This window comes from Rhipicephalus microplus, unplaced genomic scaffold, assembly GCF_043290135.1.
Source record: "Rhipicephalus microplus isolate Deutch F79 unplaced genomic scaffold, USDA_Rmic scaffold_14, whole genome shotgun sequence".
Taxonomy (NCBI): Eukaryota; Metazoa; Arthropoda; class Arachnida; order Ixodida; family Ixodidae; genus Rhipicephalus; species Rhipicephalus microplus.
In genome coordinates this window covers 21,118,226-21,142,735 of record NW_027464587.1, presented here as the reverse complement: position 1 = coordinate 21,142,735, position 24,510 = coordinate 21,118,226, and the positions used below count along the sequence as shown (strand labels likewise).

Genomic DNA, 24,510 nt, shown 5'->3' with positions numbered 1-24,510 from the left:
TTATTATTGCACTATTCATTAACTGGCAATCTAAAATTCACAATTTTCACATTTTTATTCATTCCAAAATAATTTTGTTGCTACACAACACATATTTTTTGGAAAGAGCATTTCATTGTGGAAAATTTGGTATGCTGCAATGTGTGCTGGAGCACTTTTCAGACTGACGAAAACTATTTTCTCGAGACATATGAAAAATAACCATTTCTGCACGGTAACAAGACAGTTAAGCGGAGATGCGAGTTGAAAAATGCAGTTTTTCTCCAAAATTACGTATTTTTTGCATTTATTTGCTTTCACAAGTTTAGTTTCTCTGCTTTCAGAACAAGAAACTGAAGATATAGTAATTAAACTCGAAGTGCATGAAAATAGCTTTCAAAGAGCACAAGGTGGCTACTAAAAACTAAAGAGAGCTCATGGTCTAGTCTCCTGAAATGGTCACCTGACTGCCTGCTATTGCATTTCACATAAGGAGTTCACTAAAGGCACATGCTCAAAATAACCAGATTGCCAAGCTCTCATGATGGTAGCAACCATCTTAAAAATCACATCTCTTCTGTATACATGAGCTTTCGCTTATACTTTAAAATGCGTTTTCCTTAGGGTCCGTTTCTGGGCAACCTCTAGAGTTTAGACATGTTTTTGGTACTTCCGATATACCGATCGGGATGAAATTTTGCTCACACATTCCTTAACTTGTAAAGGGTGCCAGTGTCTTCTTTAAAACTTTGAAACTCCTGTATAATTATTACGAACCCAAAAAAAGTGATAAGCTGAGGATTCTAAGAATTCTTGCATTACAATTTTTTGTTCATTAAATTGTCTTATAAGAACTTTGATACTTACTTGCATTCTACAGTATAGCAATATCAGCATATTGTATTGTATAGCAATATTAGCCATTGATGGCTAGGAACAATAAAAATGCAGTGGCATAAAATGTTTGTCCAAAACCCAATCATGGCTATTTTGAGAGCGTGGCTTTAGTGAACCCCCTTATGTGAAATGCAATGGCATTTCACATAAGGGGGTTCACAGCCACGCCAGAAAACTAAACACATTGTCACGGCATAAAACGAAAACTGCAACTTACTAAGAAACTAATTACATATCTGAAATCAGTATAAGGTCCTATATATACAGCAAGCACTTTTTTCACCTAATCTGCATATTAACACAGCTTTTTTTTACTTAAATCTTCCCTTTAATGTGACAGAGTTCAAGCACATGCTGAAATAAAACCCAGTCTCTATCGAAACTAGAAAGCAATCACAGCCTTTTTACTTGTTGTTTCAAGAAAACATTGCTAAATCAGGTTTGCGAGCCAAAGTAGTTCATCAAGTTCGGTTCATGACAACACTGAAACTATTGGGTATTTGCTGGGGAATTGAAATTTCTTTGTTGGATAAAGAACTTTGTAAAACCTAGTTATGTAAGATCGAGTTTTAACTCCACGTGCACCTAAAAAATAGTGAATACACTGCAGGAATTGTGTGTACATTCTACACTTTGAAAGTATAACAGTGTTAGCCGCTCCTCAGACAAAAAAATTCATTAGATCTCCCTTGGGAATCGACGTAATGCGAAGCATGCGGAGAAAAGATGATTGTGTTGTACTTTTTTTTTATTGAGCAACAGGTTATAAAATGACACTAAATATATGCACACACGTTGCACGTACAGACAGTCGGAGGTGTTTATACAGTTGAACAGTTGGAGATGTTTACAAAAGCAGTTTGCACTTGTGCAACGACGCCATCAGGAACATGAGTACTAACAACACCAGAAGCGATAAGCTGATATGAAGCCCTGGTGCTTGCGAGGACAGTAGCCCTCAACTTCAGCACATGGCAGCTAACTACAATTGATGTTAACCCGACGTGACGGCTGTATCGTAGGAGATTATATATATAATATTCATGAAATAGGATAGCCTGCACTGCAAGCACAATTGACGTTTCACATATGTGATGCTAACTAGAAGCTTAACAATGCAAAGTGGCGTCACCTGTGTCACTTAAAGTGCAGCTCTCCTGCTGCAATAGAAGGGTGGCACTGCCAACACAAAAGCCATTTTTTTGTTTGGAGAAAGAGGGGGGGCACATCTGTGCATGCGCCCGCAGCGGCAAGATTGTCGTCAATGCTGGCACGTGGAGCACAGGCCTGCTTCGCACACACCCGTGCCGCGTGCTATAACGATCGTTTGCTCTCACATGAGAGTCGCCAGGCCCAGGCCACAAGCGCACGGTGCACGTTGCCGCCGCTTTGCATTTCATCGGTGGCGGGACAACCACAGTAGATGCATCCTAAATGACAAAATCCCGGGCGAAATTTCTAAATTGTCCGAGGTGAAAATTCATTTTATCAAGGATATCTCTCGCTGTTACTTTGTTACATAGAGGTCGCAAATACATGTGATTATGTGGAGCAGCGGAGAGTAGAAAAACTTTTTAATATCGAGGAATTTATGGAGGTCCGTTAAAGGCTGATCAATTTCAATACATCCCATGATTTGTGATCTCCATGGCCGTACTATTCATTCATGTGAGAAAAATGGTAGTCAAAATAAATAGGACTGAGCTTGTGCCCATAAGTTTGACACTATAACGTCAGCAATTGAATGCCACATGTGCTGATTGGAACGTTTTTATGTCTGAACTAAAGAAAATGCACAAAAATTTCAACAGCATGAAACTGTTCCAAGCAATGCAATGATATTTGCTTACATTGTTTCACAACATTTAATGTGCCCCTTGAAACTAGCAAAAGCATCACCTGTCTATGAAACTCTCACAAGCATGCTGATGTGGCTGACCATTTGGGTGCAACAAGAGCGTCTGGCAGGAGATCTAGGTACAACTTTACTACATCACACTGAGCAGATGCATCACTTTTTCGTCTGCCGTTTCCTAGACTCGGCCATCTGGGCGAGTCGTTTGTCTAGCGCCTTCTGTGCTTGTGCCCTTTTTTCCTGCTTGACGTAGCTCGGTGCCATGGTGCCTCCCTTGGAGCGGTGCCAGGCTATCCGGGCCTGTTTGCAGGCTTCCTCACCACAGCCGTGCTCTTCCGGCAAGGCGTGCTTGAAACAGAATCCGCGTCTGCAAAAAGGACACGGTCCACCTATGCCAGCAAGTGCCGTGTGCAGCTTTTCCCCACACTTCGCGAAAGAGCACGTCCTGTCCAACTTCATAATGTTTGCAATAAGTTGGTCAAAGTTTTCTTCTTCTTCGTTTTGCTTTGCATCACCGGTCAGTGGCTTCGTAGGTTTCTTCTTTTTCTGCATCTGCATTTTTATCTCTGGCACTCTTGAGCATGCCAACACGGTCTGCTCGTTGGATGAGCCTTGTGACCCTTCTGCCGTGGCGGCAGCAGGTTTTGAAGCATCCGCGTTGTCTTTCAATACTGCGCCACGGGAGTTCTTTCTCTCACGCACAGGGCAAGGTGCTGCAGTTTGTGTTTTCTGCTGAGTGGGTTTTTTTAGCACAATGTGCCGTTGGTCGTCAGCACCCTCACTGGCATGAAGCAGGCCAAGTTTTTCAGCAAGCTGAAACAGAGAGGAAATCGTTGGGTTAAAAGTTTCAATGCTGCTTTTAGAGAATTGACACTTCAACAAGGCCAGGTACAGGGAAACATGCAGAACTGTTTCTTGTGGGAAATGGCACCTTTTAATTCGTGGAATGAACCGAGTTCTGAACACGAAGGAAGAAAAAGAAAGGAGGGAGCATTACCTCACACGAGTGAAGCCCACTGTGTTGGCCCAACACGTCACCAAAACCTCAGGGTGTCTCACTGAGGTTCCGTTTTTGAACCTCCTGCACGAATGGGCCGGTCTGCACCAAACCAGTGCATGTCGGATAAATAAAAGCTACCGAACGCCACACTCTGAAGTCTTGGCAAGCCTAGTTGCTTGCGTGATGTAAAAGGTCATGTGTTGGGCCGACAGTGCTGGCTTCAAAACGGGTGGGCTTGCCAAGGTTGGCGGCACGACGTCATCCTCCCTCCTTTTTTTTTTTTGAAGACGATAGTTTTTCTTGGGATTCTTCGACGCAAAAACTTTGGTCTGTCTATCTGAGCATTTCTCTGTTTGTCCACTCTTAATGGCACCAGGTACTTGAAACGACCGACCTCATCCGCAGCGCCCACCAATGTTGCTCAAAATTTAGCATTCATACTTGTGCAATTGTCAATTAAAAAGCGATTATTCCGCATGTCTGGGGCACCATAACAACACGCATATAATTTGCATATGCGTCTTTTACTAGAAAATGCATACATAAATAATTTTAAGGACTGTATCTCTTATCATGCTACGCTGACCATGCAACGCTTGCGCGAAAAGGCGAGTGTTTCCAACGCTTTGCTAAGACGAGACGGTGATGGCACCTATTCGTTGTCTTGCGTTCTACACATTATCACCTCTGAGACTGGCGCGCATACCCGTCTCAGAGCCATGCGTTTCGTTTTTCAAGAAAACTGCCAGATGGCGCTCTTGTCTCACGTGTGACGCAACTTGATGCTCTCGTTCGCCTCCGCTCCACGCTCGAGGCACTCTAACACAGCGCCTCCAGAATAACATTCACCGATTTTCTTGCGCAGAACATGAAATTAATGTTTTGTTCACTCTCTCCACACGCAAGACTATCGTCTTTCAACGACATTTGCAGATTAACATGCAGATACGGGGCCAATTTTTTTTCTTCCTCCGTGGTTCTGAAAGTTGCAGCGCGCACTAAACTGAAACAATTAACTAACTGGCACGTCCTTGTAGAATTCAGCAAATATAAGCAACAAAAGCATAGGCAAATGTAAAAGACAAACAAAAGTGCTAAATCACAACCCATCTTTGATTTTAAAGAAATAACAAATAAAATGGACAAAGCCGTTAAGAAAACAAAAGCAAAAAGCAAAGAAAAAAGGAATTCTAGGTCACTGCCTCTGTCTATTCTATAGCACACAAGTGTATTTGCCGTATATACTTATGGACATATCTTGAATAAGCTTGGACACGACCTGAGACGAGGCTCCTCGTTTCTTGAGTCTTGACAACTCGTAAAAGGTAACCACCATTGGTTACAAAGCATGTATATAGTGACAGTGATGATCATTAAAAGCTGCTTACAAAGGAGCTTGTGTGATTAGCTATTTGAAGTAAATGCACGCTTGGTCCTCTGTATAACTAGGAATTGCTGCCCCTACTTTTTCATGACTCTCACAATCCAGTCTCAGGGACTGCCCCACACACAAAAGCCACCTGAGCAAATTTAAATGCAGCACACAGCAGTCAAACCAGCTTCACATGATAAAGCAATTTATACTAGTACAACTTTCTGAAATGGTGTTAAATAAATGTTTATTTGCCGGTTGAGCGGAAAACCTATTTCAGGGGGTTCCTAATCTAGTGCAACAACTTCTGTAATGCGCCAAATAAAGCATTGTATTCTGCCTGCTTTACTCGAAAGCTAGCTCTCTCAAATGCGCAATTGCGCACTTCATGCACTTGAGTACTGTATTTATTCGCATAATCGGCGCACTCGCATAATAAGTGCACCCCCCTAGTTTGGTCGCGGAAAATTCATTTTTAATTCCGCACATAATAGGCGTACCCCAAACTTGGTCGTGAGTAGAACGGATTCTACCCCCCCCAACCCCCCCCCCCCAAGCAGTACAGTTGTAGCGCGGTACCCTGAAGAAAAAAAGAAGGCAAATCGACAAGCAAATAAAAAAAGTTTGAAGTGCAACAACCTAACCAACATGTTTGTCGAAATAAAACTTGAAAAAAAAAGCGCCCTTGAGCGAAAAAAAATAAAGGCTGTTCCATCAATTACTGATACCCCCCAAATCGCCGCGCTCCTTGGAGGTCACGTGTACAACGCCTGGGGCTCGATCCCCATCACCACCATTAGAGAAAAAGAAAGAAACATCAGTTTGCAAGCGGTGTACGTATGTTGTGGTCGTGTACTCAACTTTGGTTCCACCATGAGGAAATACGCAAGCTATATGGCTGGATTTAAACTGAAGGCAGCGCAGTATGCACTGGAGCACGGCAACCGGGCTGCAAGCAGGCATTTCGGTGTTAGAAAAAACAGTATTCGGTACTGGAGGGATCAAGAAGAAAAACTTAAGGTGACAAAGAAGACACGACAGGCTTTCCGCGGTGCCAAGACCGGCAGGTATCTGAACGTCAAAGAGCAACTAGTCCGGCATATACAGGAGCTACGACAAGACGGCTGTGCTGTGTCATTAGATATTGTGCAGACTGAGGCGTGCAGATTAGCTAGGGCGCAGCGCATCAAAGCAAAAGAGTTCAAAGCCAGCTCCGGATGGACAACTTGTTTCATGCAGTGCCATGGCCTTGCACTGCAAAGGCAAACCACCTTGTGCCGGCGCTTGCCCGCAGCATACGAGGACAAAGTGGTGGACGTCGACTGTTTCGTTATAAAGCTCCGACAGCAGAAAGACTTCATTTTGTCCCAGATCGGCAACACTTATCAGACCCCCCTTTGCTTTGATATGCCTCGGAACATGACAGTGGAGGAGAAAGGTGCACGAAGCGTCATCGTCAGAACGTCTATCGCTGATAAACAACAATGCACCGTAATGTTGGTGGTGACAGCGGATGGGCGCAAGCTACCGCCTTACGTTATTTTTGAACGTAAGACGCTCCCAAAGGTAAATTTCTCTCAGGGCATCGACGTCAGAGTCCAGGAAAAAGACTGGATGAGTGCGGAACTGATGGTGGATTGGGTGAAAACAGTCTGGGGTCAACCGTCAGGTGGTCTGTTGTTCCCGTCGATGCTTGTCCTGGACAGTTTTTGTGGGCACCTAGTAGACCGCTTACGAGATGAGCTGAAGGAGCTGTGCACAGATCTGACAGCGATTCCAAGCAGCCTCACATCGATACTGCAGCCTTTGAACAAGCCATTCAAGGACAATGTTCGAAGGCTTTACACCACCTGGATGGATGGAGGACAACATCAACTGACTCCAGGTGGTAAGATTAAAAGGCTGCTTGTGGAAATGCTGTGCGCTTGGATTGTGGAAGTGTGGCAGGTGATCGAGTCAAGAAAAGCTTCAAGAAGACAGGTATCTCGAACGCACTGGATGCGAGTGAGGATGACATGTAGTGGGGTGCAGATGATTCGGACACCGAAAACGAATCCCCGCTCAACGAGGATAAATGTGTGCTCTCCGACTCGGACTCGGAATAGAGAAAAGGAGGAACACCTACGACTTTTGTGTAAATAAATTTTACGTGTGTGTGTGCATTTGATGGCTCTCGCTTGTTCATTAAAAGGTACATAGGTATGTTTCTTTTATGCTGAATTAATTCGTAAAGGATAAAGCCGCCTTTTAATTGACAAATGTGCAGATTTAAAGAGCAAGAATCAAGTCGAAAAAATTTTTGAAAATTTTACCCTGTGTAATTGGTGCACCCCTAGCTTCGAGCCGGATTTTCTGAAAAAAAAAAAAAGTGCGCCTATTATGCAAGTAAATACGGTAATACCACCATAATCATTTAAGAACACCGGCCCTGTGAAATTCACTTTTGCAATTCCAAGTACCATGAATTATGCATACGATCACCTGGACGAGGGGCCACTGGTGCACTTTCCATTGCGTACAAAATTGAGCACACGTCCGACAATTTCCAAAGACACGTTTCACAGCTCGGCTTGCTCTCGCCGCACAGAAACAAGCACGTATCTCGGCTAACATTGCACTAACGCCAGGAAGCACTAGTTGGCATGGGCGTCAGTAGGGGGGCACAAAGGGGGCATTTGCCACCCCCCTGTCTCAAGTTACACCAACACATGCCCTCACCCAAAGTACAGCAGTGCTTTCCCCCTCTACCATCCATGAAGCAACCCTGGTTTCCATGAAGCAACCCCCCATCAACAACCATGCTGTTTGGTGAGTATGCATAACTATGGTCCATAGCCAGTGACTGGATGCTTGATCGGCAGCAGCATGGAGGCTTTCTCGCAGCACGCGAAATCGGTGTTTTCAGTATGTGTTTATATCGTCAGAGTACGCTTGTCGTCGATGGATGTGTTCTCTTGCACCAAAGAAAGTCTTCTGGCATGTCCGTTGAAGGGGTCTGCTCTGTGCACGGTTAGTGCACAGAGCAGAACCTTGCAGAACCTTGCAACTGGAACCTTGCAACGGTTCCAGCTGCACACAACCGAACCGTGCACGATTAATGTCCTCTTCCCATAGCTCGACTCACTGTAGCTACGACAGGTTTGGGCAAATAAGGCAACAGGCTAAGTAAGCAAAGCAGCACTTTATTGCTACATTAGCAATGACCCGTAAATGTCATGTAGAGGGATTGTCAGCTCTATGAAGATAACAAAGGGTAGGCTTGTTCCTTTGGTCGATGGCCGTTGCTTGTAGGGGCCTCAAGGGGGAGTCGTTTGAGTCCAGTGGCTGATACAACAGAGAACTTCTTTTTGTCTCCTCATTGGTTTTGTTCACATCTCCCGTTTACCTCTCCCCCAAAATAGGTTGAATCCACCACCGAGGGAGAGTAGCTCGTCCCGCGAGCCGGGAAGGGGGGAGATACTGCACATCGACTACGGGGTGAATGACCCTCCAAAAGAGGCAGCAGTGTCTCTCTCTGAGGGACTGGTTATCCCTCCCAGCTAGACTGGTCGCACTGCCGCCAAGGAAAAGGAAGCATGGGCACGCGTGTTGCTCCACGCCGTTAGATAAATACTGCCTTATCGCCTAGTGATGATAAGCTCTGGCTTTTCAGAAAAGTTGTGCTGAACTGTAAGGTCATTGCACAAAAACTACTTGTTTATTTGCTCAAGTCGAGCCCAGGGACTCCAAAGGAAGTGTGGCTTCAAATCGCCAGTCCTTGTGCAGTATTCGGTCAATCCAGCGATGCAGGCGGCGCCATGTAGTTGTGCTTTGAAGCTGTCACACAGTGATAAACTGCGACACAGTTCGGTCTCTCAGTAGTCATGAACCAATGAACGCGTCTTTACGCTTTGCGACGCTGACGTGCAGGCTCGCGATATCCCCGTCTCGTCCGCCATTTTGACCTACCGCTGTGCCACCTATGCAATGATTGAATCTCCTCACTGATGGGTTGACCTGTTTTGTTCTCGTAGTCGTTGTTGGTAAGAAGATCGCCACATATCAGTGTTATCGATATGAAAGAAATGTTGCAGAGAGTGAGAAATGTCGGTGTCATGGCAGCTCGTGTGAAGTACACAGATGTGCGCAGTAGTAACACGCTTACAATGCTGTCCTTCGCACTGAAACGTCCATCCAAGCTCTGTGTTGTTGGTAACTAGACCTTATTATTTCTCGCAGGGTAAACATTGTTTAACAAAAATTTCCACATTCAGGGATGGAAGTGGGCTTCAGTCTTTTGGAGCAGCTTTTGAGCAGTAAAAAGAGTGTTTTGGAGCAGCTCTCTGGTGGAACAAAAATGTGTTTCGGAGCAGACTTCTCAGGCCACACATCACTGTTATTTAAAATTTTTGCTTTCTGGTAAACACATAACATTTGAGTGGTTCTTACTAAGCATGCAATGCTGATCAGGCGACCTGACTTGCTCGAAATTCATATATATTAAACCTTACATCAAAGGTGAAAGCGAAGAAACTAAACAAAAACATAAGCGGCATTCTGGACAGCTACTAGACCTGAAACGAACGAAAAAAATTAATGTTAAAATGTAGCAATGTTAAAAATGTGATTAAAACACCGCATCTGACATGAATAGCAACTAAAAACTCGAGATGAGCCACTATAGATTAAACTTATCTTTATATTAAACCCAGAGGGCTCCGTAAATATAAATGTAAAAAACTTCTGTTCCGGTCATTGAAGTGCCACAGCCGACATGAGAACCACAAGAAAATTTAGATGCACTCGCCATCCCATTGCTAGGCAATTAAGTGAATTTTTTTTTATTACAATAGAAATTACATGGACACTCGACAGGTTTTTGCTGTCCCTCAAAGTGCACACGCACTAGCATCCCACGACGTGTTAAAACTGCCATCGAACGCTCAAGCAGAGAGGAAACAGGCCACCCGTCTTGAACGAGCAAGAAAAGACGCGGGCAAAAGGGGGGGGGGGGTCGTTAGAGCAGCAGCCGAGTGCTTTGATTGTAATCAGAGGCATGACTGCGATAGCGCACGCGATATCAGCAAGCATCAGCGCACGGCTCGTAAACCTTTCTACGTGGTGCACTCTCAACAGGAAGAGGATGTGCGGTAAGAGCATTTCTCCCTGGAGTGGACGTACTTATTCTGTTACACCAGCACTTTGTAGTTGTGAGTACCGCAATGTCGGATTCAAAAGAGCTAGCTGTCAGCTTTCATATTGTCACGGTGTCATGAAGTCGATGAAGGCAGCAGTCGCTGTTTTCATGAGTGAACTTTTTATTTGGGTTAACCTGTGCCCGGAAAAGGAAACATCACTCTACAAGGAACACACTGTGTAGACTGATAGCGTTATTGTGTAGACTGATAGCTAGTGGCCGCATAAATTACAAGACAAACTGTAATGTGAGAATTGTGTGCGTAATCTGATCGGAAAGCTTTAAGACTATCTAGGTACAGTGCAGTCCACTTATAATGATACCACATATAACGATATATCGGTTATAACGATGGGTCGACCTAACAGTCTCATTTTATGCATTGGGGCTATGGGGAAAAAAACCATATATAACGATATGTTATCCACCGCATATCGGATACAACGATGAAAAGTTTGCCGTGGACGGCATGTTTCATTCAGAATAATCGTAACATTTAGATTGATAAGTTCCTCTGAAACGAACTATGCCGAGACAAGACGAAAAGTTAGCGTAGGCGAGTACCTGCCGCCACTGCAGCACAGCGCCGGCAGCGCATCCCAGCCGTGCAAAAAGCCGAGGAGAGCGTCGCGAGTTGGCGCGACGCGCTACAGATGGCGCCAGCTGTGTCACGTTTTGCGCCTCGCCGCGCGTCGACCGCGGAGAGGCTGAGAGAATTTAAAAAAAAAAAAATTGCGAAAAGCAAAGCGCCGCGCTCCGCGGCTCCCCGCCTTCTACAACGGCAAGCCGGCAAGCTACTCGTAGCTTGCCGAACCAAAGCGATAAGAGAGAGAAAATAAAAAAAGCGAAAAGCAAAGCGGCGCGGCGGCATCGGGGCGGGGCCTCGTTGGCATTCCGGCTGTGTACCTCTGGCTGTGCTTTCTTCCTCCCACTGCTCCCACCCCGCCGTCGGTCAGTCTCTTCCTCAGCGAACCCGTGATGCGTTCTTCGGAGTAGGAAATAAAGTCTTGTTTTTGACATCCTACTATCTACAATATTTATTAATTGGTGAAAATAGCGAAATGAAGCCTGGAGCTACAAAAGGTACGTCCGGCGACGATTTTTTGGCGGCAGTCCAGATATAACGATCACCGGTTATAACGATCATATTTTTAGGTTTTCTCGATATCGTTATAAGTGGACTGCACTGTAGTCCTTAGCCATTCGAGCGCCGTTTGCCTAAGGCAGTGTTACACGCGTAATGGTGCGATAACAATAATACAGAAAGAAGCGCCTGCGGCATCACCATTACAACATTACAAATTGTTGCTATTGCAGTTTATGTGGCAGAAAACTCGCTGCACCATTGCCGAACAACCACCGAGCACGCTCGGCGGTTGCTCGGCAATGGTGCGGAGAGTTTTTTGTAACAGCACTGTCATCTTTATAGTTTGCCTAACAGCGTTGCTGTTAAAACATACATAGAGTCGCATAATGAGGTATGCACACGAACACCACCTTAACAAAGATCACGCATTGTTTTCACGTGGCGTAAGATTCGCGCATGGTCCGAATGTCACAAAACGAGCGCTCAAAAACAGGTGCGCCGCCAAATTCTTGCGACAAAGCGCCGAGAGGTCAACGATAAAAAAAAGAAAACGAGCAAAGACTCCCCGGGCGCGCGTCCTTCTCCCCTCAGAAGCGTGGGTTCGCCGACGAACCTCCTCACATCGGCGGCTGAGCAAGCCCTGGAAATTGCTCGATGGAAAGGGGCGTGGTGATGCCGGGTTGCGTCATCCGTCGCGGACAGCCCTCGTACCGTCTCGCGCTTTCCCCAGCCTTCGCTGCGCATCGCGCCGACGAAATGATGAGAATTTTCTGGAATTGCGCGCGGAAGGTGTTTAACCGAGCAGCGGAGATGGGAGATGAGGAGAAGAAGGAAGTTAACGCCAGAGCGCGTAGGGTATTCCGCCTTGTAGTCGGTGAAGGTTTTGTCCTTAGTGACAAAGCAGGAGAAGAAGAAAGTATGGGCCAGAGTGCGTAAGGCGTACCGCCTTATGGGCGAAGCCTTTTGTCTTCCGTGACAAAGGAGGAGGAGAAGAAGGAAGTGGAGAAGAAGAGGATTTCCACCTGAGGGGTGAAGACTCGAGCTACAGGCAAGAGTGTGTGTCTACCGCTATCGAGCGAAGACCCGTGGCAACAGCTGCGTGTGTGAAGCCGACGTGTTTCCGGCGAAGAAGTTTGAAGCTTGGAGAGCGGCCAATTGAAGACGCGAGGTTTCCTGGAAGAGAAACTTCGGGGGCAGTGGAACAACAACAACGCTGGACTTTGAGTGAGTGATTCTCGGAAGAGTATCATTCAGACTTTTGTTCCAAGAACTTTGGACTGAATAAGTTTTCTAACTCTTTAGTCTTTAAGTGTCTTGGTTGTTCAATGCATGCGACTGCATTGTAGTGCGTAATGTTGTCTGTGTTCGTTGTTTCGAGTGTGGCTGATTGTACTGTGTAGTACGTTGTTTGATTGGTGACACATTGTATTCAACTATTGTGGAGTGTGCATACTTGTGTATTGTTTTTGATCTGCCATTATTGAGAATATAATTTTGTTTTGTTTATCAACTCTCGGCTCTGACTTGTTCTTTGGGCCACAGCCGGCGTCCGCTGGCGCGCCAAAAAGGACCACTTCTAAATTGTCTACGCTTTTGTGGTGCGGTTCGGGGGGCCGATACTTCGGCCCTTGGAATTAGCCTGGCGATCGCCTCCCTAATTAACGGGACCAGTGACACCGAAATATGATGTTTGATATGGATGTGGAATTTTATATGGACACGATTGCGCCCTTTGTGTAGCTCACATGTGTTGCTTGCTAGATGATAAAATTCTCGACTAAATTCGGCGTTGCACATGCCAATTGCCATATAGGCGCGGCTTGGTGCAGCAGGTCAGATTGGTGCAACATGGCGCAATCGGCACAGCACTTCCGCTCCTGCACATTTAGTTAGCTCTAACGGGCAAGCATATGTCATCTTCAATTTTTAGTCCAGGAATGTGTACTCCATCAGCACTTCTTTTCTTCTGATATCTTGCGTAAAAACATGTTTGTCACTGGCATTGCAATCAGCTGTTGACAGATGAACGGAACATCTATGGCCTCTATATCAAGTTTGAAATGATTGAATTGGTTCATTACTGTTACCTTGACAATGTTCAGTCGTCCTTACGATGCCCCGCTAGCTCCTCCAAATGCTATTACATTCATTTCAATGGTGTTGCGGGGTCACAGAATGAGACACATTTTCAGAACGAACAGACACAGCAGACGCAATCATACCAAACCAAACAAACCATTTATTTAACTACTTTGACGTCGATTCATAGCCGAATCAAATACATTACTAATGATCGACACAGTAAAACAACCTTACACAATATTACAATACACTCAACATAAAAACAAACAAGGTAACGCGTAAGTGGCGTTGCCAACCCTTAACTTGCCATGAGGGGCTCACAGAAGAAACGGTCCCGCGGCGTCGTTCACACGGTACCGCCACGGAAAGGCAGCCATTCGCACCAGCCTTCACACACCAAAGAGGACCCCTAATACCTCATGTGCCGCCAGCCAGCCGTCACTGCTGGCACTACTGCGCTAACCATGATGATGGTGATGGTGATAAACGTTCGCGAGCAACCCTGAATGTGGCCTATTGTTGTGCCGCGGCCTTACCAGTCTCTACCGGAAATCATCGTCCTGTGTGGAGCGACATTCTAGGGTAGCTTCAACAACAGTGGTGGTGCCGTGAGTCTGCTGGACCCGCGAACCTGAAACCTTTTAGACACACCTGACAACCCGGAGGGGCGATTACAGCCTGACCTGCCGCGTCCTCTGCGTTTTACATTGGCCAATGGGACTTGTTCCGCAAGAATGCTTTCCACATTCCTGGGCCAGCAACCGTGCCTTGGTGCATTGTGTTCGGGGCCTGCAGGCGCTAGCAGTGCCGGATGAGTCAACCTGTAAACTTGCCCACCAAAGGAGTCTACGCGAGGAGTTCCAGGTTACTGAACTGAGCCAGTGGGGCCGACTTGCTCCTCCCTGTGCAACAAGGTGTGCGTGCCCTTGCACTTTCCTATAAACAGGTTTGATTGATATGTGGGGTTTAAAGTCCCAAAACCACTATATGACTATGAGAGACGCCGTAGTGGAGGGCTCCGGAAATTTCGACCACCTGGGGTTCTTTAACGTGCACCCAAATCTGAGCACACGAGCCTACAACATTTCCGCCTCCTTCGGAAACGCAGCCGCCGCAGCCGGGATTTGAACCCGCGACCTGCGGGTCAGCAGCCGAGTACCTTAGCCACTAGACCACCGCGGCGGGGCTATAAACAGGTTTGACTGCCTGCTCGGGATCGGAGTGGAGGAGGACAATCCTGTTGGACGGACCTGAGCTCGATTGTCTTCCCTCGCAGGGAATCTTGGGAAGACAGAACGCGAGAGCAGAGACGCTCGGGCGTGCGGCATCTGTTTCATGCTGTTCCATGTTACTCTAAACATGTAAATACTGTACATAGACGGTTATTTTCATCTACTCCAGCTCCTCGACTCGTCTTCTCCTGAGACTCTGATGGCTTTAGCCAAGACGATGCTACCCAAGGTTGCCACAGTCACGGACGTGGTGGCATGTCCCGACACATCATTCCTAACACTGCACGAAACACATGTGCCATGAGGCGCAAACGACTTTACAGGGGGTTTAGCATTCCCATAGTGTGCACAGTGGGTAAGCTTAGTTTAATACATTTATTCTGTAATGAAAGTCCATTGACTTCCTTTGTTAAATACACCTCAAATAAAGCTCAAGTCACATTTACTTAGCAACACGCACTTAATGTCTGTTGTAGAACCACTTTTTTTTATTGAGATGACGACTTTTTTGTGTAGTTGACAGCTTGGGCTCCTTGCTTCATTTTATCACTGCTTTAGCTAAAATATACGTTATCTGGGTTACAAACCGCAGTCGCACATTTCCATTTACATTGACATTTACAACAAGTTACACGATGACGGCAATCCTTAGAGTGATGCCCTTTGACTGTGCACTTGAAGCACCTGCCGGCCTTGGCTAGGCGATTCCTTTTCTTTTGCAAGCTCAGGTCAGAAGAGCGTGACCCTGTCGTGTGCACTGAAGAAAGGCAAAAGAAGTAAGTACATTAATTTTTTATTCATGGCATGGTTAATCAAAGCAGAAGCCGTGGGTATAGAGTGTTGTGAAGTGTGCTTTATCGGTGATATCAGGCACCAGGGTCATAGGTGTCCAAAGAGGCACTTCTTTTGCGAGCCTACACCTCTACGTGGACGTAATTGAGGAGCTCCTGCAGTTCCACCTCCGCTGATGCAAGCGCCTCAACGTTCATCTTGCGGCTTTGTTGCTTGAAGTATTCCACTAAGATATCGTCTGGTGTTCCTATTAGACATCAAAGAGCATAGTGGCATAGGATAGCTCCAGGCATCTGAGCACCATGAGTCCTCTGATGTTGATGTGGCCGGTGTCCAATAGGTTGTGCAACGCAGTCACGTTGGTGGAAGCTTTTACTGGCTTGGGCACTGGCAGGTTGACCATCAATTGCTCCTCGATAATTTTGTTTCCAAATCAATTAAGTTAAGCTAAAAGTGTGAGGGCCCCTCTGTGGCTTGAATGCCATCGATACTCTTCACAGCCTGTTCAGTCAGAAGGTTCTTAAAATAGTGGAATTGTTCAACATTTGACTGACTCAGGTTTTCAAGAATGGCTTGCTTAAACATGCCCCAGAAAGGCTGCCGCTGCATTGAGCTTCCACTGAAGTGAAGCATCTGAAGTTCAGAAAGACGAGAGTTGACGAGCCTGTGTCTCACCCGATTTGTTGCCTCTCAGTTGTCATTAACTTGATTGGTATTGCACATTGACGAGATTTGTAAATGCATAGAATAGCTCTATATAAGCTCAGGTTTTCCTTCATTGGTGGTCTTTCGCATTGTATTCTCTGTGGTGGGAATGTAAGTTTGTTGTGGTCGTACATTGTACATACCGTATTCCGGCACCAAAATGTTCAGAAAAGGACGAGTCGCTGTCCCCACGATGAAGCCCCTGTCAATGTCTTCTATATTGAAATACAGAGATTTAATTTGAATGATGACTGTGCCGCGCATCGTCACCTACACAGTTTTCAACAAATGGTGACAAGAAGAAATTTCGGCTGAAGAACAAAGTAGATTAAACACATTGAAATACTACTGTTTCCAAAGCACAATAGCATGGGGAATACAAAATGACCACAGGTGGAAAAGGTGACCTATGGTGTAAACATTCTTTGAATAGGCTGAAGTGTTTGACCCCACTCCAGGACCCAGTTGGAGCATGACAGGGCTGTGTACCGAATACTGTGTCTAAGCTTTTGAAGAATTCGCTTGCCTGGCACATTATTTCAAAGACTTCACTGCATCAAATGCGCATTAGGCACGCACAGTCACTGCTCCAAATGACCAAGAACCATCGAGATGATCTTAGAACCTTCTGATGCGACTACGCGCACAATGAAAACATTACAGTTTATTCTAGAACTTTCGGATGAGTAAAAGAGAGGCACAAGGCGCGTGCTGAACATGGAAACAGGGAGACGGTGCACAAGGAGAGTCACCCGAGTGCATGCGAACCAGCAAGAGATTGGTCGGAGAAAGGCTCGTGGGATGCAACCCGAGCTGAGAAGAAAAGAAAATCCCAGCATATCCACGGAATGAATGATGATCAGTGGGGCGAAGCATCCATAAGCCCGTTCGTGTTTCCGTCCATTCGTTCGTTCTTGCTTCCGTCTGCGTGACCATCCATGCGTTCGTCCATGCATCCATCCGTCCGTCCGTCCGTCCGTCCATACTTCTGCTAGTCTGTCGGTTCATTCGTCCATCTAGTGAACACTTCAAGTATCGCCATCTTGCATCCACTGTGGCTACATACTACTACAACATACATCAGCGAAGCACAACCCACGCCTTAAGGAGCTTCGCCAGAGGTTGATCTGGCACTGTGTGTTAGGATGCCGAGATGTGAAGGCGTGGTATACAAGTGTTGCTACCGCGATGCATGAGTGCCGGGCTCACAATTAACAATAACAGGAAAGCTTAATGATCAAGTACCAGACGATGGTCTTGCTGCGTCCACGGCATCCACTCTGAATCCGATTTTTTTAATGAAGCTTTGATTTATTATGTAAACAACTGAACCTTAATCGATTCCTCCAAGCTTTTCCTTGTTTCACATATTTGTTGTGAACAACATACGAAGCACATCACTTCAGTTTGGTTTTCTGGAAGGGAAGACCAACTTGAAGACGACAATGCATAATTAACAGCCAAATAACAATGTTTGTTTTCTCTCTTGTAATTCTTACCACTTATTATAATATCAATGATGCAGAAATAAGCTTACCTCATGGACTATGCGTCTCTCATAGGCAGTCAGTGAGCTCGGAAGTGAATGCTGCTTTGCTGCAGAGTCTGCAAAGCCCTTGACCACAGCTTCCCACGGAGATGGTTCTGTTGGCTTCCTGCAAGATGCCACACTGACGATTGCTTCAATGTTTTTCACGCAGAAACACATGACAGTTTAGTTTTGAGCTCGCTGCTCATGCATGCTGGAGAAGCATGCGCAAAGTAAAATGGTGCGCGCGCACAAAAACATATATTGAGACAATACTGATTGTTGGCCTAGTTGGTACTTGCTTAATGACATGGTCTGGCCGCAAATAACACAAACACAAAGTAAAGGAACACACTTGTGCTTGTCGTGTGTTCTTTTACTTTGTGTTTGTGTTACTTGTGGCCAAAGGATGTCATTAAAATAAATTAAGACTATGCACACCTAGCATCTTACCATCACAAAGCCACAACCTTTTTTCTTGCAAAGAAATTAATCCATTAGACATGAAGGTTAATGATGCAGTGACATTTACTAAAAAGTGGTTCTCAGGAAATAAGCTTAAACACATAAACACTTTGAGAACTACAATGTGAAAATTTCTTCTAATGGTTCCAACTCCCTGAAAATTCAACTAGCATTGAAAATTAGGCAAGTAGATACAGGATCACCTTCTGAAAAAAAACTGTGCAGCAGGACAGTGCACGAAGAAAGCAAGGACAAACGAGTGCAGTGTGTCTTTTTGCGTTTCTCGCTCTGCAGTACAGTTTACTGACATCCCTGAAAACGCACAGAAATATTTTTTTTAAGGCTAAAACAATTTTAGGGTAATAATAGAAACATCGCTACATTAAAAAAGAAGCACTTTTAAAACATTTGTATCATCGTCATCATCAGCCTGACAACGCATCAGCCTGACATCATTAGCCTGAAACTAAACTCAACTTGGACATTTGCACCAAACTGTAGATTTTTCTCAGGTCTTAATATAGACAAGAAGCGGACTGACATCTGTTTCCTAAAACACACCAACCAATCGACTGATTGTTTAACACGTGTAGTGTACAAGGCCTTTTTAATTGCCGCCACTTCTACGTAGAATAGACAAGCTGTGTGTTGCCAAGATCCAGAGGCTCACCATCTAATTTATCTTGACAGTGTGAAGATCTTAAATGCGCGCAGAAATTGAATGCATGCACATGCACATGAATTAACAAATGCATCGAATGGCTGGGGCATGGCATATAAATAATAGTGGTAGCACACGCATGAGCCAGTTGTTGATTAGCTTGCACAAAGAAGTCATCAAATGCCTCGGCAGCTATGTCTCAAGAAAGTGCCCACACATGCTGGATTCATAGGTATGTGAATGCTAGGGCATGCACAGAGATGTTGCACCTACGTTCCTTTTGACTGCGATGCACCTTTTCAGTTGTTAGTCTACATCAGTGTTGTCTCGGCTTCTGTCTAGTGTCCGTGTTAGCAAGCCTAGTGCTATAGCATGTACCCAAGTATGTCAGTCTTGATTTACCCCACACTTAACTTTAAGGGGGTATGGATAGCAAGGACAGGTGTGCAACTACTGCTGCCCGTCGCTTTGTGATTTAAAAAAAAAAAACCCACAAAACTTTGCCACTGGCTTCAATAGAAATTGTTTTAGAAGTTTTGTAAATTTAGCAGAAAAGTACAAAGCCATTCTAAAGATAGTCAAATTTAAATCATTTTTATTTTTTGAAGGAGCATTTGTGAAAAAAAAATCTTGCGTGTAAAATGGTGAAACCTCTTCTGGTTATTACATGTGCCCTGGGTATCTTTCTGAATCAAAATAATAATGCAGGCATGCACATTTTTTAATTAAAAATTTAGATGTTTCATTTTTTTTGTCTGCCAAGCAGACACCTCGTCTGCCAAGAAGACGAAGTGTTTTGTTGGCAGAATGCTTGTGACTACTGATTCGCTAGTTTCTTACTATTTCTGCGTGCATCGCTGGATCTCTGCCTCGGTATGGAAACGATGCAAGATTAAATGTTCCTGCACCCTTGCCGGGAATGGCAGCGGCAGTTTCCAGGAAGCGCTATGGGCTTCGTAGCGCCGCGGACAGCGACAACACCAGTGTCTACTCACTTAGCAGTGAGGAATGGCCTGAGCATGACTTTCAACTCGTACAAAGACGTAAGGTGAAGCACAGAAACACTGGGTCCTCCCTGACTTCAGACAACCGTGAAGACAGCAGTCGGTACGACTATTTTTGTACCACGGCTTGCTACCGATAACTTGAGCCGACTCAACAGACAATCGGTCTTGGTGGTTCTCGAGGCAGTGGTGTCAAATGAAGTAAGCGATGCGAGACTCAAGTCAAGGAAAAATGTTCCGGCTATCAATGTTGCACACAAGACTGCTCTGAGCACACTGAGTAAAATTAAGGAATTTGATGGCATAAAAGTTCACTCGTACATCCCATTGAGAAGTGTTACCACTACTGGTGTCATATATGATGTCGACATCTCTGTTTCAAACACAGACTTGACCAGTCTTGTGAAACCAGTGGTAGATGGCATCGATATCATACATATGTCTTCGATATCATACATATGATATCATACATAGATGTTCATGGGCACATCTCGCTGTATAAAAGTAACATTCAAGGGATAATCTCTGCCTTCCCATGTCAAGGTGGGCCACTTTCGGCATCCTGAACGACCGTTCATTCCAAGGCCACTTGAATGCCACAAATATTTGAGCACGTATGTGTCAAAGCACAATAATTTGCTCGCGCTGCGCCGAACCACACGCTACAGACTCCTGCACTGCCACGGTACTCAAGTGCCGTAATTGCCTCAGGTCACACGAGGCTTCGTCAAATGACTGCTCTAAGATACAGAAAGAAAAGGGCATTATTAAGCAGATGGTGTGAGACCCGTTGTCTCATCGGGAAGCTGTTGCTGTCGCCAGAATGCGGCGCTCCCGACGCAGTAGTGGTAGGGACTCTGTGATATGACCTCCTTTGCTTCCTAGACCATACATGTCCGCGTCAATTTCTGAGGAAAGGACCGCACCAGAGCATATGAACACTGATATTTGGCCGGCATTACCAAAGCTGCTGCCAGAGTTACAGCCAAAACCACAACCACAGTTAAAGCCACAGCGCCATTTACAATGAATCGAACGGTTGCAGCAGACTGAACCAACATTGACCGAGTCATCGACAGCGCTGGTTAACCATGCCATGCCTCAAAAAGACAAGGACATCCCTGCGACACTACAATCTCTCCCGGACACCATATTTCTGCTTTTGAATAAGCTAAATACTCCATCAGACCAAACGGCCCTGACACTGCTGGAGATACTCAATCCAGTGTTTTCAGTACTTCACTAGCCTCCACGGATCGCCTACGACCTTCACCAAGGCCGCAATTTCCCTGCCTGAATGCTGAAGTCATGTTGGTCAGAAAAGTTTCCCGCCTCAGTGACTGACTCACTGACTGTGCATCTTAGTACATGCAGTGCTCTCCTTCTCTTTTTAATCCCTATTTCCGTACTCCCACTGCAGGGTAGCAAACCGGTTAGCCTCCCTGCCTTTCTTCTTGTTTTCTCTCTCTCTCTTATATATTTGATGATTAGAATTTTAAGGCTCCTTCCTTGAAGAAATACTTTAACAAAAATACAATTCTGGTGGCAACACCATTCTATTGCTTCAGTAAGAGTGCATGTTATGCAGAAAGAAGTCACAAAAGTTTGCACTTGATAGCTGCAGTGGTTGCAGAGAAAATGTTCCTTTTCTGACGAAAACCAGCGTTTCGAGAAAACGGCACATAAACTTCGGGTTGTTGCCGTGCCGTCACGGCATGAGGTTTGGGAACATTTTTAAATACTTTTTACTGCACATATAAAAGCACCCCTTCGTAGAAGCACTTGTCGATAATGCTACATTATCTTGCTATCAAAATTGAAAAATCGTATCTTCAGTCGATTTAGCCCTCTATCCCCCTTAACTCTTTCCTTACCACCCCACTAGGCATCGTTCACCTGTGACTGATGATTTTGCAACAATATTTTTGAGCAACTACCACGCTTTGGGACCACTAGCACCATCTAGGCAATTGTACACACACTGGAATTGCTTTATTTGCAGGGTTTGCTTTTTAACCGTGGGGCGGCGATTTCTAAAAGGGTGCGTGAATTCAAAGATTGAAGCGCACGTAAGCCACGCGATGGCGTCGACGCCGCACGGAAAACAGCTATTTCGCTCGATGCCGACACTTCACGACAAGCAATCTTTTAAGCTTTTTGAACAATCAAGACTTAGACAATGATGTGGCGATATCGGAATTTAGCCCCGACGAAGAAATTTCACCAGATCGGCCAGGAACGACTGCTGTTAGTTGCGAGTAAGTTTCCCAGTTTGGGCCACCCACAGGTGTACAGCACAAGCCTGAGAGATTGGACATACGGCACAACTGTAAAAAGTGCTACCAAGAGGACACAATTGAACACAAGACAAACGTTTTCTATCGCACATACATCTATTTGTGCTTAACAGCGAGAAATTGTTTTGGAGCCTGGCACACTGATTTGCCTGAATGAACAATTTGTAGCTCCAGAAGTTCTTGAGCTAAAGCTTTTGTTGTTTTCACTTCTATTCCACTCTGATGTTTTACATATTTTGCACCCCTCATAATTTTCCCATAATTCTTTACTCAGAAGATATAAGTCCATCATTATGAACTTTGTTGTGAACTTAGTTATTATTTGTGTTTGTCAATTTTTGTTACATATTTAGAGCAGCAATTCCTTTGTCAAATGTACCTTTCAAACTGTGTATTTAATACTTGCATTTTGATATCCAGTATTTTCCTGTAAAACTTTTTCCTTCCTGAAAAAAAAAATTTGTTTAGGACCCAACCCAGACCTTCACTATTTCGCTATGCATGATGCAATTGTTTATAACTCGAAGACAACGTTATCGAATTTTACAATTCCTCTAAATAATGTTGCCCAGTGACTATTGTATTGAACATTTTGTATATTTCAGAATTTCCCCAAAAAATTTTTGTTGGAGATGTCGCTTCGTTCTCAAAAAAAATTTTTGTAAAATTTTGATTCTTTTTAGTATGAGAATTTTCTTAGGAAAAATAAGTCTTTTTGTTGTTATGAAGTAAACAGCATTGAAAAGTACATTCATTCGCCTTTATTTCAGTGTATTGCATAACACCGTGAACCTAGCAGAAATGGCACAGAAAATTCCTAGCTAAAACATAAAAAAATTGGCCACTTTCCTCGTGGTAAGGAAAGAGCTAATGAATCTAAGAGTTACTTACTCCATAGCCGCACAACATATAGCATTGAGACGTGGGGCTGCGCACTCTCCTCCTGATATGAACTACTTGTAGTCATAGGTTGGCAAACTCACAAATGTGCCGACTAACTCGAACTCGAATCTAGCCTTGAGTCAAGGTGAGTCTAAGCTAGTGATATTGTAACGAATGTAGCAGCCTCACAACAACGATGTTCTATTTACACAGTTTATTAAGGGCGAACTTCTGCCCAAAGTGAACGACGCACAGCAATCAAAGGTCCAAGGGCGGTAGTCCTCGTGAGACTCTGCCTCGAGCACCCTCGTTCTCTTCTTCTTCACGCGCGTTGGCTGTTCGGCAAAGTACCGGGCGCATGCAGGGCCGGCTTGTGCATTGCGACTGGCTTCGTCGCTCGTAGTCGTGCCGTTAGGGTTTCTCTAGTTAATTTAAATGGTAATTTCCTGTGGCATTATCCCCCCTCTCAAGAGGCATCGCCCCGATGCTTTCGATGATAATGTATGCAGCGTTTCCATCTCGGAAGGTTTGTAAGAGGGAAATGGTTGTACAGCAAGCAAGTGGGGTGGCTAGTCTTTGTATTCGTCGTAGTACGGTTTCATGCGCACAATGTGTACACGCTCGGTGGAATTGCGTCGTTTAGAATGCTCATGTCCTGTAGGCTTGACTTCATAAACGAGGTCGCTGAGTCGCTGTACTACCTCGTACTATATCGATAAATGAGTTTTTCAGACAGGCCTCGTCGTCATACTGAGGTCCATATCCACACTTTGTCACCAACTTCATACCGTGTTTCACGTCTTCCTCGGTTGTAGCGGTCGGCATCGATTCGTTGTTGGTGACATATTCGGTATCTTGCTAATTGGCGTGCCTCCTCCGCTCTCTCTATATAGTCATCGAGATCAGAAGGGTAGTCATCTTGATCTATAGGTAACATACCGTCCAGTGTTGCGGTAACTACACGACCGTAAACTAGTTGAAACGGGATAATCTTGGTAGTCTCTTGTACGGCGGTGTTATAGGCGAAGGTGACGTATGGTAAAATTTCGTCCCACTTTTTGTGTTCGACGTCCACATACATAGATATCATGTCAGCTAGAGTTCTGTTAAGGCGTTCAGTCACGCCGTTGCTTTGAGGGTGATATGCGGTAGTCTTCCTGTGAACAGTGTGAGTCATGTTCAGCAGGCATTCCCCGAGTTCTGCCGTGGAAGCCAGTCCGCGATCGATGATTACAACAGTTGGAGCGCCATGCCGTAGCACTATGCTCTGTACAAAGAATTTGGCGACCTCAGCTGCCGTTTCTCGATGCAAGGAGTCTGTTTCCGCATATCTCGTAAAATAATCAGTCGCTACAACGATCCACTTCTTGCCAAGTAAAGATGTCGGGAATGGTCCAAGGAGGTCCATTCCAACTTGTTGGAAGGGTGCTTTCGGTGGGTCTATCGGGTGCAGAAGGCCCGCTGGCTTAGCACGAGGCACTTTCCGTCTTTGGCAC

The 24,510-nt window shown here is 45.1% G+C and overlaps 1 protein-coding gene across 1 annotated transcript in view; it reads right to left on the bottom strand.

Annotated features, from left to right (window-relative positions):
* Positions 1-1,606: 1,606 nt before the first annotated feature.
* Positions 1,607-24,510, bottom strand: part of LOC119181230 (DNA-binding protein SMUBP-2) — a 195,806-nt gene continuing 172,902 nt past the window's right edge. Inside the window, exons 16-17 of the mRNA XM_037432411.2 lie at positions 17,715-17,832; positions 1,607-3,544 (exon numbers count right to left, since the gene is read on the bottom strand). Of these exons, the coding sequence (XP_037288308.1) occupies positions 2,888-3,544; positions 17,715-17,832 (775 nt within the window). The 3' untranslated portion in view covers positions 1,607-2,887. The remainder of the gene's footprint in view (positions 3,545-17,714; positions 17,833-24,510) is intronic.